Source organism: Scyliorhinus torazame, chromosome 21 (genome assembly GCF_047496885.1).
Source record: "Scyliorhinus torazame isolate Kashiwa2021f chromosome 21, sScyTor2.1, whole genome shotgun sequence".
Classification (NCBI taxonomy): Eukaryota; Metazoa; Chordata; class Chondrichthyes; order Carcharhiniformes; family Scyliorhinidae; genus Scyliorhinus; species Scyliorhinus torazame.
In genome coordinates this window covers 36,338,894-36,358,023 of record NC_092727.1, presented here as the reverse complement: position 1 = coordinate 36,358,023, position 19,130 = coordinate 36,338,894, and the positions used below count along the sequence as shown (strand labels likewise).

Below are 19,130 nucleotides of genomic sequence, written 5' to 3'. Positions count from 1 at the left end.
AGAGATGAGGAGAAATCTCTTCACTCAGTGGTTATTCAGCCAATAGAATTCATTCCCACAAGAAGTAGTTGAAGCCAAATTGTACGTTTTCCAGAAGCAGTTACCTATGGCACTTCGGTTAAGGGGATCAAAAGGTATGGAGAAAAAGCGGGATTAGGCAATTGAGTTAGATGATCAGCCTTGATCATGATGAATGGCGGATCAGGCACGAAGAGCCAAATGGCGTCCAACTACTGTTTTCTATGTTTCTAATACCTCAGCCAGATTATAAGAGTAATATGGTGGTATAGATATGTTGGTGTAAAAAGTAAAACCCTTAAATTAGGAGCCAAGAATTCGAACCAAACTAGATACTGCTTAACCATGCTTGACCTATCCTTGGTGTGAAAATAGACTGCTCTCTCTTTTAAATAAAGTGAGCAGTGCTTTGTAGTTGATGAACTTCGCTCCGATATCTGTCATTCTGGCTTCCACTTGCTCTCTGATTGGCCGCTGCCAGTCCGTCAAGCCTAAATTCCTCAAAGCAGGAAGAGCCATATCATCCCAATAACTCTGGCTGGTCCTTTTTATGGTATATTGAGTTCACTTGAAGAAACCAAAATCCAAGAGCAAATATCACCACTTAACTGGTTTGAAAAAAAAAAATTGGGGAGTAAGAAACGATGAACACATTAAAGCATCTGAGCTAAGGCCATTCTAGGCATTTGATTAGTGCTCTCAAAACTGTGTTGAAAGCCTTGTCTTGGCAATACAAGAAGGCTAAATTGTTTGGTGCACAACAAATTTGTATACTAAAGCGCTGTGCCTTTTACACTCTTGAGGTTTTGCGATTCCAGTTCAAATAACTTTGGTTGCTTTGAGAATTCAAACTAATGTTCTTAATTTAAAGTGGTTAAACAAATGTGCCAGGAAAATGCGATTTTAATATAATGCTCTTAAAAATCCTGAACAGAGGCACTGGTTGCTGTATTTTCAATCCCATGTTCCAATTCAGGACCACTTGGTTGATTTCATTCCATTAACTATAATGCAGAGGTTAAGGAAATTAATCACAAAGGACTGCAGTAATATAGGTTAGGCATATTGGAAAAATCAAATTAAATCATTCATTTTGTACTTTTCAGGCTTCTTAATGGACTCCATGGTATTCAAATCAAGAGCAATGAGGACAGGTCCGTGCTTACATTTTTTAATGTCTCTGAAGAGGATTATGGAAACTATACCTGTGTGGCAGTGAACAAACTTGGCATCTCAAACACAAGTGTCCTCCTTTTTGGTAGGTAGTTGCTGGAAAGTCTGGTTATCATGTAGGGTCTTTGACTTTGGAACTGAAAATTTCAAAGAGTGCAGTCTTAGACCACAGTGGAACTGGTTTTAATTACGAGGAAAGGGACACTAACACCCAAATAGAGGATATCCCTCACCCCTCACACTCGTCGAACAGGAATTGAGGGGGAAGTAGTTTCCTCACAAGTACCCTGGTAACCTGATCGGAACTGCACTGTTCAGATATTACAGTGGCATTTTCTTCCTCTAAAAACAGTTGCTATTTCTTGTGGGGATATTAGTAGCCTTCTTTTTCAGGGATAGAATGATTTTCAATAAAATTTACTCCTGGATGTTAAACTTTTTTTGGCTAAGCTCATAAATGGAATAATTAATTGCATTTTACAGAGGAGTACTTCACAAAATGCACTTTAAATCTAATTTAGCTCCAGTTTAACCATGCCTGCAGAGATGAAGAGTTAGTGATTCATATGTTTTGTATTTAATCGAATTGCAATATATATTCTTTTACAGGATGACTTGTTTTTAATGAAATTTGAACAAAATGCTATTCTTCTCACTGCATGGGAGAGCTTTATGAAGTCTACACAAGCTGTTAATTGTCTAACTGCTTTATCCTAATACAGTATAAGGAACCAACCTTTATTAAATGGAAAACATCCCTGAAATGTGCAGGCTGCTCCGTAATTGTGCCCATTGTTATTTTATCCTCACAATCGTTTAGTCCTTTGGGAAGTTGAATTCTGATGTGCCTGTTAGTTCCACGACTGGGTTTTTCAGTCCCACTGTAAAATGTGCATGTTAATGCTCTTGCTATTCTTTGTAATGATTACAGTTTTTTTTAAGTGTTCTGAATTTTGATCAATATCACACAGGTCTCTTACATGCAACTGGGATATTAGATTTGAAAGACTATTAAGAAAAACCTTTTGAATTCAATAATATTCAGGCCAACATGACCGCGAGAAAGGCTCCAGCATCTTTCAAATCATTTCAGTTCAACACCTATTGAAGGGGCAATTTAGGATTACTTTTAATGTTCTACCTCTTTCACCCCAGAACAGAAAGTTAGCCTCCTGAATGCATGTCTCTCTGTGTGATGGAATGCAATTGCTGATTTGGTTCATTGGAGTCAAAGTATTCATTTAAGCCCTGAACCTATTGATAAATACCTTGACCTGGTTGAGGAAATTGAAAAATAATTACCTTTATTTTGATTTAAAAATCAGTATCTCAAACAAAATGTCCATTAAAGGCTGAAATGTTAATCGCTGTGAGATATGATCCACAGGATCAACACTCAGAAGAACACATTTGTTGTGAACACGGATCCAATTTCACACAAGCTGAGTCTATGCGGACAAGCTTGCAAAATCCAATTTTTTAAATTAGCACCTAAGGCAATTTCTTATTTGATGCTGATTTTTTTTTTTAAAACTTTTTTTTGTTCCTTACGTAATTCTTGCTTGTCGGCTGATGCACAATCAATTACTCTCGAGACAAGGTGAGTCATAACTAATAGGCTTTAATCAGCTAGAACTGTACCCAGCAGCTTTGATGCAGAAAGTGAAGGCTGCTGGGACGGCATTGGTTCTTATACCCCGCCTCTCAGGGCGGAACTATGTACGTTAGCCAATGGTAGACTCCTAGGTCTAGCCAATGGTCATCCACCTCACAGGTACTGCAATACCTGGTATTATCACATTCACCCCCTGTTAAAAAAGAACCCAGCGGGGGGATGGCCGGCGTTACTGTCGCCTTTTGCATGGTAGGGCCAGGTATGGAGGTACCGTGATGTCGAGGGTAACAGAAAAAGTTTTTGTTTTGTTTTATGGTGCAGCAATCAGACGATCGGGTGGCCTGGTCGACCTTCTGGAGTGTCTGGGCTTCGGCGATGATCCTGGTGGGGCCCCGGCGGTTGTGGCTCCGGGAACGTGGTGTCTTCCTCCCAGGCAGCTTCGTCACCCCTAGGCGGCGTTGTTGGGGCGAAAAGTAGGCAGGGGGGAGGGGTGCCTGTAGGGCGCCTGTTGGTGCCTGTGCTGGGTAGGGGCGGCAGCAGTACTGACCCTCCGGTGCTGCGGGGGGGGGGGGGGGATTGGGGACAATGGTGCGGGTGCGCGTGGGGCTCCGGCGGGCGCCAGATCCCGAAGGGAGACCGTGTCTTGACGGCCGTCGGTGAACGCTACGTAGGCGTACTGGGGGTTGGCATGCAGCAGGTGGACCCTCTCGACCAACGGATCCGACTTGTGCGCCCTCACATGTTTCCGCAGCAGGACGGGTCCGGGTGTCACTAGCCAGGTTGGGAGCGAGGTCCCGGAGGAGGACTTCATGGGGAAAACAAGGAGACGTTCGTGAGGTGTCTGGTTTGTGGTAGTACAGAGCAGCAACCGGATGGAGTGAAGGGCCACTGGGAGGACTTCTGGCCAGCGGGAGACTGGGAGATTCCTGGACCGAAGGGCCAGCAGGACGGTCTTCCAGAGCGTTCTGTTCTCCCTTTCTATCTGCCCGTTTCCCCGGGGGTTGTAACTGGTCGTCCTGCTGGAGGCGATGCCTTTGCTGAGCAGGAATTGATGCAGTTCGTCACTCATAAAGGAGGACACCCTATCGCTGTGAATGCATGCGGGGAAACGGAACAGTGTAAAAATACCCTGGAGGGCCCTGGTGGTCGTGGTCATGTCCGGGCAGGGGATGGCGAATGGGAACCGGGAGTATTCGTCAATCACATTCAGGAAGTACGTGTTGCCGTCGGTGGAGGGGAGGGGGCCCTTGAAATCCATGCTGAGGCGTTCAAAGGGACGGGAAGCCTTTATCAGATGCGCTCTCTCTGGCCGGTAGAAGTGCGGTTTGCACTCCGCGCAGATTTGGCAGTCCCTGGTGACTGCCCTGACCTCGATGGAGTAGGGCAGGTTGCGGGTCTTAATGAAATGAAAGAAACGAGTGACCCCTGGGTGGCAGAGGTCCTCGTGGAGGGCTCAGAGGCGGTCCACTTGTGCGGTGGCACAAGTGCCGCGGGACAGGGATTAAGGAGACTCGTTCAGCTTCCCGGGACGGTACAAGATCTTGTAATTGTAGGTGGAGAGTTCTGTCCTCCACCGTAAGATCTTGTTGTTTTTAATTTTGCCCCGCTGCGCATTATCGAACATGAAGGCCACCGACCGTTGGTCCGTGAGGAGAGTGAATCTCCTGCCGGCCAGGTAATGCCTCCAGTGTCGCACAGCTTCTACAATGGCCTGGGCCTCCTTTTCGACCGAGGAGTGGCGAATTTCGGAAGCATGGAGAGTGCGGGAGAAGAAAGGTCTACCCGCCTGGTTGAGGGTGGCCGCCAGAGCTACGTCGGACGCGTCGCTCTCAACCTGGAAGGGGAGGGACTCGTCGATGGCGCGCATCGTGGCTTTTGCGATGTCCGCTTTGATGCGGCAGAAGGCCTGGCGGGCCTCCGTCGACAGGGGGAAGGTTGTAGACTGGATCAGGGGTCGAGCCTTGTCTGCGTAATTAGGGACCCATTGTGCATAACAGCTAAAGAAGCCGAGGCAGCGCTTTAGGGCCTTGGGGCAGTGAGGGAGGGGGAACTCCATGAGGGGGCGCATGCGTTCAGGGTCTGGGCCTATGACTCCATTTCACACTACGTAGCCTAGGATGGCTAGACGGTCGGTGCTAAACACGCATTTATCCTTATTGTAGGTCAGATTAAGGATATTTGCGGTCTGGAGAAATTTTCAGAGGTTGGTGTCGTGGTCCTGCTGGTCATGGCCGCAGATGGTGACGTTATCAAGATACGGGAACGTTGCGCGTAAGCCGTACCCGTCAACCATTCGGTCCATCTCACGTTGGAAGGCCGAGAACCCGTTCGTGACACCGAAGGGAACCCTTAAAAGGTGATAGAGCCGCCCATCTGCTTCGAAGGCAGTGTAATGGCGGTCACCATGACGGAGGGGCAGCTGGTGGTAGGCAGACTTGAGATCCACCGTGGAGAAAACCTTGTATTGCGCAATCCTGTTTACCAGGTCGGCTATACGGGGGAGAGGGTACGCGTCCAGTTGCGTAAACCTGTTGATGGTCTGGCTGTAGTCGATGACCATCCTATGTTTCTCCCCGCTCTTTACCACCACTACTTGAGCCCTCCAGCGGCTGTTGCTCGCTTCGATGACCCCTTCCTTCAGCAGCCTTTGGACCTCGGACCTGATGAAGGTCCGGTCCTGGGCACTGTACCGTCTGCTCCTGGTGGCGACTGGTTTGCAATCCGGGGTGAGGTTCGCAAACAGGGAAGGCGGGTCGACCTTAAGGGTCGCGAGGCCGCAGACAGTAAGGGGGGGTATAAGGCCGCCAGATTTAAAGGTCAGGCTTTGTAGGTGGCACTGGAAATCCAGCCCAAGAAAGGTGGCTGCGCAGAGGTGCGGCAGAACGTACAGGTGGAAATTGCGGAATTCGCTGCCTTGGACAGTGAAGTTCGCTAGGCAGAACCCCATTATCTCCACTGCGTGTGACCCGGAGGCCAGGGAGATCCGTTGGTTTACGGGATGGGTGACAAGAGAACAGCGCCTGACCGTGTCGGGGTGGACAAAGCTTTCCGTGCTCCCGGAGTCGATGAGGCACGACGTCACGTGGCCGTTGATGGCGATCATTGTGGTGGCTTTCGCTAGCGTCCGGGGCCGACTCTGGTCCAGGGTAACAGAGGCCAGCTGCAGCAAGGGGAAGTTCTGGTCAGGCAGCGTGGAGTCGGCTGTGCTGGGGGCTTGAGGCCCCATCCAAGATGGCGTCAGCCACGGGTCGCACATGGAGTCCGGGGATGCCGAAGATGGCGGCGGCGAGGGACAAAATGGCTGCGCCCACCCATCCAGCGTGGTGGCCGGGGGGGGGGCAAAATGGCTGCGCCCGTGGATCGCAAGCGGCCAGGGGATAGGAGGGCGGCGGAGGGCTTTGGACGGCCGGGACCTGAACTAAAGGCTGCCGATACTCGCTGGAGACTGCGGCCAAGGCGCGGGTCTGGCAGACCCCAACATGTGGCCCTTCTTGCCGCACCCTTTGTAGGTGGCGGTGTGGGCCGGGCAGCGCGGGCGGGGATGATTCGCCTGCCCGCAGAAAAAGCAGCGTTGGCCGGTAGCGATTGTGGGCCGTTTCATCGCGCAGGTTTGCGGGGTTAGGGGATAGGTCTGGGGGGCTGCCGGTACAGGGTGCCATGCAGCCCAGGGGGGCGCCACGCGTCCGGGGGCAAAAGACGGCGCGTTTTTATACGCAACGTCCATCGACCCCGCCAGGGCCTGTGCCTCAGTAAGTCCCAGTGTGTCCATTTCTAGGAGCCTTCGGCGGATATCGGGAGAAGACATACCTGCCACGAAAACATCCCGAATCAAAAGTTCCACGTGCTCGTTCCCCGAAACTGGCGGGCATCCACAGTTCCGGCCCAGCACTAGCAGCGCCTGATAGAAGTCTTCCAGTGTTTCTTCAGGGCTTTGCTTTCTAGTTGCCAGCAGGTGACGGGCGTAGACCTGGTTCACAGGTCGGATATAGTGTCCTTCTAGCAGCTCGATAGCTGCAGCATAATTCTCCGCCTCCTCGATCAGACGGTAGATTGCAGGGCTGACTCGGGAGCGTAGAAGGTGCATTTTCTGCCTTTCCGTGGGGGTGTCGGCGGCCGTGTCGGCGAAGCTCTTAAAACACGCCAGCCAGTGCTTGAAGATAGCAGCGGAGTTGTCTGCGTGGGGGCTGAGCGGAAGGCACTCCGGCTTGATCCGGAGATCCAGCCTTTCAGAAGTAATAGCTGATTAAAATGATGCACAATCAAGTACTCTCGAGACAAGATGAGTCATAACTAATAGGCTTTAATCAGCTAGAACTGTACCCAGCAGCTTCGATATAGAAAGTGAAGGCTGCTGGGACGGCATTGGTTCTTATACCCCGCCTCTCAGGGCAGAGCAATGTACGTTGGCCAATGGTAGACTCCTAGGTCTAGCCAATGGTCATCCACCTCTCAGGTACTGCAATACCTGGTATTACCACACCGGCACTGATCTCTATTGAAATAATTTACTCAGCAGCCGTATTTCTATTCCTGATTCATTTCCAGATTATTTCTCATGTTTGCAAACTACTGGGCACAGCGGGTGACATTTGGCAAATTGCCCCAATTCAGCATGTGACCTGTCTACATGCAATGCAGTCACAATAGCCGTGTTGTTTAATCTACTGTCTGACCTTATTCCAGGATGCAGGCCCAACACGGTGGCTCATCCCAAGGCAAAGTTCCTTGACGTAACATTCTAATAACGTTTTAATTCAAAATGCCTTTGTTTTTTTTTAAAAACTCTCCTTGATTGAAATACCAAACTTGATGTTGAATACGTGATCAGCTGGAAAGTTTTTGCTGCTTATCCAGCAGAATGTTATCAACGGCACCAGACTGTGGGAGTGATTTTGTTGTGTTCTATTTTGAAAATGAGAATCTGCTGCACAGCAAGTCTGCTGGCAAGAAAAGTAGTCAACATATGGTCCTTTAAAGTGTTTTATTGCACAATGAACCTCGGGATCTTGATTGTCCTTCAGCCCCAGGAATGGAAATTTTAAGCAATCAAAAAATATTTAAATTTGATGAGGGAACAAATAAAATTGTCTTTGGTCCACTTGTTCCAGTTGATAAAATTCAGAATTTTAATTAGTACAGAATCATTATGAAAATGTATTAATAATTGTACATTTATATAAAAGTATAGACAGGATCTAAAATGTTGGTGTTTGAGGACCAAAAACTTAAAACTCCAGAGTCCAGTTTTCAAAACTACGAATGGTAATTTCTGTGGTTTTAGTTCCCCGAATTGTGAATTTTTCATCTGCACAAACATGTTTCCAGATTAAGGGAGAAGTCTTCTGGCTGTTCGCGCTGGTGGGATTTTCTGATCCAGCACTCCCGCTGCGGGATTCCCAGCAGCGTGGAGTGGGTTCAATGGGAAATGACAGCAGCGGGACCAGGAGATACTGCCATCGAGAGGCATATTGCAGGGAGGCCAGAGAATCTCGCCCCAAGTACTCCATATTTTCTGAGAACAACCATTTATTAGTTCGGAGAGACTTAGCATTTTCTGTTAGTGCAGGGGATGTCACAGTCTTTGGAACTGACTGAAACAACACAGTAGGGTAAGAGCTGCCCATTTTGTCGTATCATAGATACATAGAAGGTAGGAGCAGGAGGAGACCTTTTGGCCCTTTGAGCCTGCTCTGCCATTCATCACGATCATGGCTGATCATCCAGCTCAATAGCCTAATCCTGCTTTCTCCCCATAGCTTTTGATCCCATTCTCCCCAAGTGCTATATCTAGCTGCCTCTTGAATATATCCTTGTTACTTGGATTGGATGTTGATTTCCTCTGATATCTATTCTCCTGTTGTACAGTCAAAATGCTCCACATTTCAGAGATGAGCACTTCAAACTATGCCACAGCCAAAATTTGAAGCAATGGAGAATTTGTAAAAAAATAAATAGTTTTGAATTATGCCTTCACTTAAGGATGCTAACACTACCCATCCAAATTTAACAATGAATTATTTTCCATAAAATTGCATTTTTTTCTGTTTCCAACATGAAGCCTCCCAGACTTTGGTTGGGGAAATGGCTTGATACATTTAGCTTGAAGACTAAAGGTGCTGAACTGAAAGCAAAATTAGCTCTCCTTGGTTTTTTTAACGTCAGGGAAACAATTTAAACAACTGTTAGCATTAGCCTTGCTGGATTTCCATTAATATTCCCCTAAAATGATGGCAGGAGACAAATGAATTCTTGTGAAGATGCTACATCAGTGATTTTAAAAACTGATTTGCTCTTTCCTTGAACTTTTCTCAGAATCTCTCCAGCATTCCAATTCTGGAACAATTATAGTTAGTAAAATCAGAAGGTTAATCTGTGGTTGGGTAATCGCAATGTCGAGAGTTGCCCATTGTTCCTGCTGAACATCAGCTCCTTTGGATTTTAATTGTCCTCTCTATCTCACATACTTGGGTTTCTGCACTCTGGATGATATTCACTGAATAACATGAGGCTCTCTTTAAAAACCTGAAGAGTTGGTAATTCGCATGACGGTGCCCCATCTTATTTTTCAACTCTTCAGATGAAGCAGCTCAGTATTCAGGGCCAGGAGTTTTGGTTTACTATCACATATGGGATATGGGAGCAGAATTAGGACATTTGGCCCATCGAGTCTGCTCATCCATTCAATCATTTAGATTTAGATTTATTGTCACATACACCGAGGTACAGTAAAAAGTGTTGTTCTGCATACAGTCCAGGCAGATCGTTCCATACATGAAAACATAGGACATATGATAAATACACAATGTAAATACATAGACATAGATATCGATGAAGCATAAGGAGTGTACTGCTACACAGTCGAGAAGATGCATGGAGAGATCAGTTCAGTCCATAAGAGGGTCACTCAGGGGTCTGGTAATAGTGGTGAAGAAGCTGTTTTTGCATCTGTTGGTGTGTGTTCTCAGACTTTGGTATTTTCTGCCCGTTGGAAGAGGTTGAATGAGAGAATAACGCATTTTCAATACGATCATGGCCAATTTCATCATGGCCTCAAGTCCATTATCTGCCCGTTTTCCGTAACCATGGAAGCCATTACTAATTAAAAATCTGTCTAGCTCCCCCTTAAATCTACACACTGTCAGGGCAGCATGGTGGCAAAGTGGTTAGCACTGCTGTCTCATGGCGCCAAGGACCCTGGTTCAATCCCAGCCCCGGGTCACTGTCCATGTGGAATTTGCACATTCTCCCCGTGTCTGCTTGGGTCTCACACACCACAACCAAAGATGTGCAGGGTAGGTTGATTGGCCATGCTAAATTGCCATTTAATTGGAAAAATTATATATTTTGTTAATTACTCACTGTCCCAGCACCCACCGCACACTGGGGTGGCGTATTCCACAGAATCATGACCCTTTAGAATGAATAGTTTCTCCTCATCTCAGTTTTAAATTTGCTACGCCTTATCCTGAGACTATAACCTCTTGCTCGAGATTGCCCCACAAGAGGAAGCATCAGTTCCACGTCTACTTTATCTTTATCTTTTTTCACCTTGTATACCTCAATTTGATCTCCCCTAATTCATCTAAACTGTGTTGAGAGTATTGGCCTAAACTGCTCAATCTCTCTTCAGAAGGCAAACCCCTCATCTCTGAAAGCAATCTGGTGAACTCTTGTGAACTTCCTCGAATGCGTCTTTCCTCAAATAACAGAATCAAAACTGTGCACAGTACTCACAGTATGGGTGGCATGGTAGCACAGTGGTTAGCACTGTCGTTTCACAGCACCAGGGTCCCAGGTTCAATTCCCAGCGTGGTTCACTGTCTGTGCCGAGTCTGCACATTCTCGCCGTGTCTACGTGCATTTCCACCCGCAAGTCCCGAAAGACGTGCTCTTAGGAAATTTGGACATTCTGAATTCTCCCTGTCTGTACCTGAACAGGCGTTGGAATGTGGCGACTTGGGGCTTTTCACAGTAACGTCATTGCAGTGTTACTGTAAGCCTACTTGTGACAGTAAAGATTATTATTATTATACTCCAGCTGCAGCTCACCAATGCCTTGTACAATTGCAACAACACTTCCTTACCATTATACTCTATTCCTTTCGCTATAAATGCCCAACATTCTATTAACATTCTTCATTACCTGCTGCACCTGCATGCTTGTTTTCTGCGACTCATGCGTGAGGACAACCAGATCTCTCTGCACCAGAGCACCCCGAAACCTCTCCCCATTTAGATAATAAATTGCCTTTCCATTTTTCCGACCAAAATGGATGACCTCACATATATCCACGTTAAAATCCTTCTGCCACATTTTGGCCTACTCACCTAACCTATCAAAATCCATTTGTAAGGTTCTTATTTCCTCATTGCAAAGTACTGTGCCGCCTATTTTAGTGGCATCTACAAATTTGGCTATAGAACCTTCTCTCCCTGTCTTCAAGTCATTAATATAGATTGTAAATAGCTGGGGCCCAAGGACTGAACTCTGTGGCACCCCACTAGTTACATTTTGCCATCCAGAAAAATACCCATTTATCTCAACTCTCTGTCTTTTGTCCATCAGCCAGTCTTTGATCCAACCCCATGTGATCTAACCTTGTGTATTAACCTTTATTGCAGCACCTTATCAAATGCCTTCCGGAGGTCCAGATATGTGACATTTGCAGGATCCCTGCTATCTACTTGGCTTGCTACATCTTCAAAGAACTCTCGAAAATTAGTTAAATATAATTTACCCTTCATAAAACCATGCTGACTCTGATGGATTGCGTTTCGACTTTCCGAATGTCCTGATATTACGCCCTTGATAATTGGTTCTCACAATTATCCAACAACAGATGTTAAACTAGTTGTCTGTAATTTCCTACATCTGCCTCCCTCCCTTTTTGAATAAGGACGTTACATTAGTATTTTTCCAACCCAGGGAATTTTGGAATATTGTAGCCAATGGATCTATTAGCTCCGTTGTCACTTCCTTTAGCACTCTAGGATGTAAGCCATCAGGACCTGGGGCTTTGTCTGCCTTCAATCCCAATAGTTTGTTGAGTACTGTTTCTCTATTGATGCTGATGTTCCACCCTTTCTATTACCTCTGAATTACCCATTCCTATAGGAATGGTTCTAGTGTCCTCCACCGTGAAAATTAAGGCAAAATATTGATTTAACGTATCCGACATTTCTGTGCTCCCCACTATTAACTCTCTGGATTCATCTTCCAAGGGACCAACATTCACTTTAGCAACTCCATTCCCTTTTATGTACCTATAAAAGCTTTCTCTATCTTTTTTGCTATTTTGTGCTTGTTTTTTTTCGTAATTTGTCTTCGCTCTTTTTATTACTTTTTAGTCACCCTTTGTTTATGTTTGAAAGTTTCCCAGACTTCCAGCCTGCCACTGGCTTTTGTAACATGGCATACCTTAGTTTTTGCCTTTATGTTGTCCTTGACCTGCTTGCTTAGCCAGGGATGTTTTTTTTTTACCTCTTTGACAGACTTTCTTCCTCTCTGGAATATATTTTAGTTGTGAGGAATTGGGAATCTCCTTAAACAACTGCCACTGCTCATCAACTGTCCTACCTTTTATCCTTCCTGCCCACTCTACTTGGACCAAATCTGACCTCATACCTCTATCATGACCATTGTTTAATTCCAGAATGCTCGTGTGGGACTCCACTTTCCCGCCCCAAACTAAATTCAATTATACTATGGCCACTATTCCCAAGAGGATTAAACCCTTCTCATTACACAACACGAGATCCGGAGTAGCCTTCTCCCTGGTTGGTTCCACAACATATTGTTCCAAGAAACAATCTCTAATACATCCAATGAACTCTCCTTCGAGACTACCCTTGCCTATTTGATTAATCTAGTTTATGTGCACATTAAAATAACTCATCATGTTAAAGGTTATAAAAGTTGACTATCCGTTAGAAATCAAAAGTAAGCGGTTGACTTATTCTTATACTGAGGAAAGAAAGCAGCATTCTAACTGGAAAGCCTGTCCTGTCTTGCGCTCCTCAGATGGTGACTAGAGTATTCTGTTCACCTGAGTACAGTTAACAACCTTGTACATTTGACCCCAGGCTTGGGGGCAGGTAAAGTTCCAATTTTATTTATCATTGGGGATATATTTTATGTGGAGAGAGCAAGAAAAAAATGGGGATAGGAAATAATGTGAATATATTCAATATTTCTTTTTTTTTTAAATTAGGAGTACCCAATTCATTTTTTCCAATTAAGGGGCAATTTAGTGTGGCCAATCCACCTAGCCAGCCCTTCTTTGGGTTGTGGGGGCGAAACCCACACAGACATGGGGAGAATGTCCAAACACTACATGGACAGTGACCCAGAGCCGGGGTCGAACCTGGGACCTCATGCCATGAGGCTGCAGGGCTAATCCACTGCGCCACCATGCTGCCCTATACTCAATATTTCAATTGACACTGCAAAATTAAATCAAGTGAGAAAAGTGTTTTCAACTTTATTCTGTCTCATTGCTCTCTCTCACTGCAACATTCAGTACAAAAGGAAAGTGGCATTTACTCCTGAAGCCTTGGAGTCATAGAATGTACAGTGCAGAAGGAGGCCATTCGGCCCATTGAGTCTGCACCGGTCCTTGGAAAGAGCACCCTATTTAAGCCCACACCTCCACCCTATCCCCGTAACCCAGTAACCCCACCTAACCTTTTTGACACTAAGGGCAATTTAGCATGGCCAATCCACCTAACCTGCCCATCATTGGACTGTGGGAGGAAACCGGAGCACCCGGAGGAAACCCACACAGACACGGGAAGAACGTGCAAACTCCACACAGACACTGACCCAAGCCGTAAATCAAACCCAGGTCCCTGGCGCTGTGAAGCAACAGTGCTAACCACTGTGCTACCGTGCCACTACACTATGAAATGAAATTAAATGAAAATCGCTTATTGTCACAAGTAGGCTTCAAATGAAGTTACTGTGAAAAGCCCCTAGTCGTCACATTCCGGCGCCTTTTCGGGGAGGCTGGTACTAGCCTGTATGAATGCAAAATCAACTTCGAAAAAAATATTCCCATTCTTAATTGTTCTCAATTTGCTCACCAGTTGATATCATAATCTTGGAATGCTTGCCAAATTCTCCCTTAGTCTTGGTTTATTTAAAATCAGTCGTGTAAGGCGTAAAGCCTTCTCCTCGACTTCTCGTACCTGTTTTCCCAAAGTCCATGGGCTGGATTCTCCGCAGCCATGCGCCGAAGCCGCGGCCGGCGCGGGGGCGGAGAATCCACTTTCACGCCGTAATCGGGCCCGACGGTGGTCCGGCCATTCCCCGGGCCCTGAAAATTGCCGTGACTGCAGAGTACAGCTCACGGCTTGGGCCCATTGCCAGAGGCACACTCAGCAATCCTCCGCTCCCGACTGGCCGTTTTCACGATGGCGTCTAACTAATCATCTATTGCTGGTCGGGATGCGGACTCAGTCTGTGGCCGCCCTAGTTGTGGGCGGGGAGATTGGTGGCCAGGGGGGTCCTTATAGGCGGCCAGGGATTAGATCCGCGAGTTTTCAGGGTCGGGCGCGCGGCTGATTGGGGGGATCTCATTTCTCCGCGCCCGAGTCCGCCATGGAGCTCGGTGCGGCCGCTGGAGGCCACTGACATGCTTATGCGCAGACTCTGAACCGGAAGCTGCGAGATTTACTCCGGGTCCCTGCTAGCCCCCTGCAGGGCATTGAATTACTTTAACTTTTTGATCGGAATTTCGGGAGTAAAATTCCACCGTTTTTACGCCGGCGTGGGGACATAGTCTCATTTTGGGAGAATCCAGCCCCATCTCTCCATATCCCCAAACACATTCTTTAGACTAATTTGCCCCATCACTCTACTTGCCCCCTTGCACCAATATTATTAAGATTTGCTCCACCTCACCTCGCGGAGTCAATTATCTCCCAACTCCCTTCAGGTAAATGCAATTCCATCTGTAATGCTACTGAACTCCCCTCACAGCAAAAATGACATTACCCTTTTTAAAAATAAATTTAGAGTACCCAATCAAGTTTTTTTCCAATTAAGGGGCAAATTAGTATGGCCAATCCACCTGGCCAGCACATCTTTTGGGTTGTGGGGTCGAAACAAATGCCAACACGGGGAGAATGTGCAAACTCCACATGGACAGTGATCCAGAGCCAGGATTGAACCTAGGACCTCGGCGCCGTGAGGCTGCAATACTAACCACTACACCACTGAGCTGTCCGATATTACCCATTTTAATCTGCTGCTGCTTAACTAAAGTAACCTGTGACTCTGGGCCGAATGATAGATTTGCTACATTTGAGACCCTTCTTTCTGATTTACTGCACAAGTCCTCAAATTTCCTTCACAAGTCTTCCATTCCATTCCTCATGATGTTGTCAATTCCAACATTAATCACCACATCTCATTTCTTGACAGATTCTTTCCAGAATCTTCTCCACTCAATCTGCTATATTGTACATCCTGATGCCTGAGAGGCAACCACGATCGTAGTAGAAACCTCTTTAATTATTTCCCTGGATGGCCACATGCTCTTTGGTGTTATTCCTGAATTCCATTTCCAGTCTCTGCATTTTTGAATGATAGGTGTCTATCACTCTTCATCAGCCAGGCACCTTCAGAGCTCCCGGGAGGTCGATTACTGGAAAAACCATTTCTGCAAATTATCACAACTTTTAAAAAGTCTTGTCGCTCTGACATTTCGACTTTGCTGTGTACTTTAACCAGCTGTGTGACATTTTAATTTGGTGACAATAGAGTAGTGTCTCTCTACATCATGCTGTGAATGCTCTCAGTGAGTGAAATGCCTCCACTACTCCTGGATAAATAGCATGTTAAAAATAAATTAATGTCTAGTGCTCGGAAATTCAGCATAATTGCTTTGGCGTCACTTGAAATTCAAATCTTTTCACAAGTTAGTTCAATATAAAAGGTTGAGGGACATCAGAAAATTACAATAATGTTGCGTTTACAAAACTGACAGCAGTTTCCTTACACTCAGACTCTTAGAATATTCGAACAAAGAAATAGACCATCAAGCTTGCAATGGTCATTTCCTGAATGTGAACCATATAGCCTTTTAAAATGCACTTATGAATTAGTTATAGAGTCATAGAGTCTACAGCATGGAAAAGGCCCTTCAGCCCATCGCGCCTGCACCAGTCAATAGCAACCACTTCAGTATTCTAATCCCATTTTCCTGCACTTGGCCATAGCCTTGTATGCCTTGGCATAGTAAAGTGCTCATCTAAATACTTCTTGAATGTTAAGAGGGTCTCTGACTCCACCACCTCCTCAGCCAGATTCCCACCACTCTCTGGGTGAAAAAGGCTTTCATTAAATCCCCTCTAAATCTCCTGAACCTTACCTTAAATCTATGCCCCCTTGTCATTGATCCCACCACCAACGGGAAAAGCTTCTTCCTGTCTACTCTATCTTTGCCCCTCATAAATTTATACGTTATCAATCATGGCCCCCTCAGATTCCTCTGCTCCAAGGAAAACAACCCCAGTCTATCCAATCTCTCTTCATAGCTAAACCTTTCCAGCCCAGGCAACATCCAGGTAAAAGTCGCCTGCACCCTTTCCAGTGCTATCACATCCCTCCTGTAATGTGGTTTCCAGAACTGTACACAATACTGTAGCTGAGGCCTAAGCAATGTTTTGTACAGTTTTAGCATAACCTCCCTGCTTTTCAACTCTATGGGTGGAATTTACCGGCTGCTCACGTTGACGGGATATTCTGGTCCCACCAACGGGACACGGGTTTCCCGGTGACGAGGAGTGCAGTCAACGGGAAATCCCATTGACAAATCCTGCTGGCAGACATCCTCTGCTGCCGAGAAACACGCCCTATGCCTCGGCTAATAAAGGCAAGAATACCAAATGCCCTCTTAATCACTAGCTACCTGCTCGACTACCTTAAGAGACTAGTGTACATGCATACCAAGGTATTGACCCATTTGGTTTCTGTACTCTTACAAGAGGTCAAACAGTTTATGCATCAAACAAATGCCCTGCACTGTAAGCTATGATTCAACACAATTTTATTATATACTTCAAACAAAGACACTATTCATCCAATATGCTTCACTAATTATTACAATTGTCTCCAGGCTCACAGCTTGGATATTTAGATAGATATTACCCTGTGCAGGAACTGGCCAGGTTCTTTTCTGCAGGGTCTCCTGTCACTGAACTCCAACTCAGCGGTTGCTTCTGCGATCTTTTTCCCAGGATACGCTGAAGAAATGCTCTAAGAGCTCAATATTTATGCCTCCTGCATATTTATGGTGAGGGTCATATTCTATCCGCTCTGAGACCATAAAACGTTGAATAACCACATTTTCTAACCACATCATGCAGCCATTTGTTCCAATACTCAGGGTAACTTAGACCTTGTGGTTTCTAGGTGTCCCATTCTGTCTCAGTCAACATGGGCTTTGATAGTATCTGTGGTCTAGGTGCCAATCTGCACAGCTAAAGTTTCCTGTTTGAACTCTGCTTTACAATCTTTGCAAGTTTCTCTGAATATTCTATTTCAGAGGCTTGCAAAGATGGCTATTTCCCATCATGCTTTAAGGGTTTTTGTTGTTGGCCATTTTGCATGAGCGGAGCCTTATAGCGATAAAGGTGCCTTTGATCCATTAAACAATAGTACTTTGGATCATAATTATATGTCCAGATGTTCTTCAGCCGAGTTCATATTTACACATGTGTATATATCGGGCATGATCCAAAGGCCATGCTGCGCCAGAAAAGCAGCTCACCACGGCGCAGCCAATGAAGACCAAGAGACCCCACTCCCAGGATCTACCTGGCTTGCCATGCCTCGCAAGATCCAACACGATCTTGCGAAACATTGCGATGCAACTGCCGCCCATTTGGGTGGGATCACTTTCTTGCAAACCTGCATATTAGAACATAGAACATACAATGCAGAAGGAGGCCATTCGGCCCATCGAGTCTGCACCGACCCACTTAAGCCCTCACTTCTACTCTATCCCCGTAACCTTTTAGACACTAAGGGCAATTTAGCATTGCCAATCCACCTAACCTGCACATCCTTGGACTGTGGGAGGAAACTGGAGCACCGGAGGAAACCCACGCAGACACGGAGAGAACGTGCAGACTCCGCACAGACAGTGACCCAATGGGGAATCGAACCTGGGACCCTGGTGCTGTGAAGCCACAGTGCTAGCCGCTTGTGATACCGTGCATCCTTTCTTGTTTCCGTGCAAACATTTCCATTTCCATTTTCTTTTCCATCCTAATTCGCCAATGTTTAAACATCATCAAAGTATACATTTGATATACTGGTATGAAAATCATTACAACGATAGCATTATGAGAAATAATTCCTATCCAGGGGTGTCTCTGTACATGTGTACCCCAATTCCAAATATCATCCCAGCGACTCATTTCTTTAACAGTATCTTTCACTCAGTTTCTTTGGCTTATTGGAGGACTCTGATGAATGTTTGGTGGGCTTTCTCCAATTTTTTTAATCCGATGTAAATCCTTGGGTAACAATTGGTCATTGGTCTCGTATTTTTCAAAATACTGTACCAAATTCCCCTTAGTTGTGTGGTGGCATTAATGGTAACCTTTTCTTTCTTATGGATATTGGTAGTAATCTCAGGATTGCTACCAGTGCCACGAGCTAGTCAGAGTAGGAATGTCAGGATAGATAGGATGAATGTGTGGCTCGAGAGATTGTGCAAGAGGGAGGGATTCAAATTCCTGGGGCATTGGAACCGGTTCTGGGGGAGGTGGGACCAGTACAAACCGGACGGTCTGCACCTGGGCAGGACTGGAACCGATGTCCTGGGGGGGTGTTTGCTAGAGCTGTTGGGGAGAGTTTAAACTAATGTGGCAGGGGGATGGGAACCGATGGGGGAAGTTGGAAGGTAGTAAAACAGGCACAGAAACAAAAGGCAGTAAGGGGAAAGTGTAAGGTAGAGAAGCCATAGTCAAAAATCAAAAAGGGCGACAGTACAAGGTACAGTGACTGAGGGGAGCTCAGTGATTAGGACCAGGAATACTAAAAGGAATAAAACAGGAAGTGAAAACATGAATGGTAAGCGACGCGGCAGGTTGTTACATGAAGATATGGGTTCAAGGATAAGGAAAATTAGGAGAAAGGTTAAGAGGAAATATAACTTAAGAGAGGTTACTGATCGAGGTGTTAAGACTCAGAACAGAGGTAAAAAAGCCAACATAAGTGTACTTTACCTGAATGCTCGTAGTATTCGGCATAAGGTAAATCAGTTGATGGCGCAAATCATCGTGAATGACTATGATCTAGTGGCCATTACTG

General features: G+C 45.9%; 1 protein-coding gene across 6 annotated transcripts in view; it reads left to right on the top strand.

The window, feature by feature from the left end:
- Window positions 1-19,130, top strand: part of LOC140398255 (opioid-binding protein/cell adhesion molecule-like) — a 1,404,083-nt gene that overhangs the window by 1,305,707 nt on the left and 79,246 nt on the right. For all 6 annotated transcript variants that reach the window (XM_072486706.1, XM_072486703.1, XM_072486705.1 and 3 more), the window contains one exon: window positions 1,125-1,276. In XM_072486706.1, the coding sequence (XP_072342807.1) occupies window positions 1,125-1,276 (152 nt within the window). The remainder of the gene's footprint in view (window positions 1-1,124; window positions 1,277-19,130) is intronic.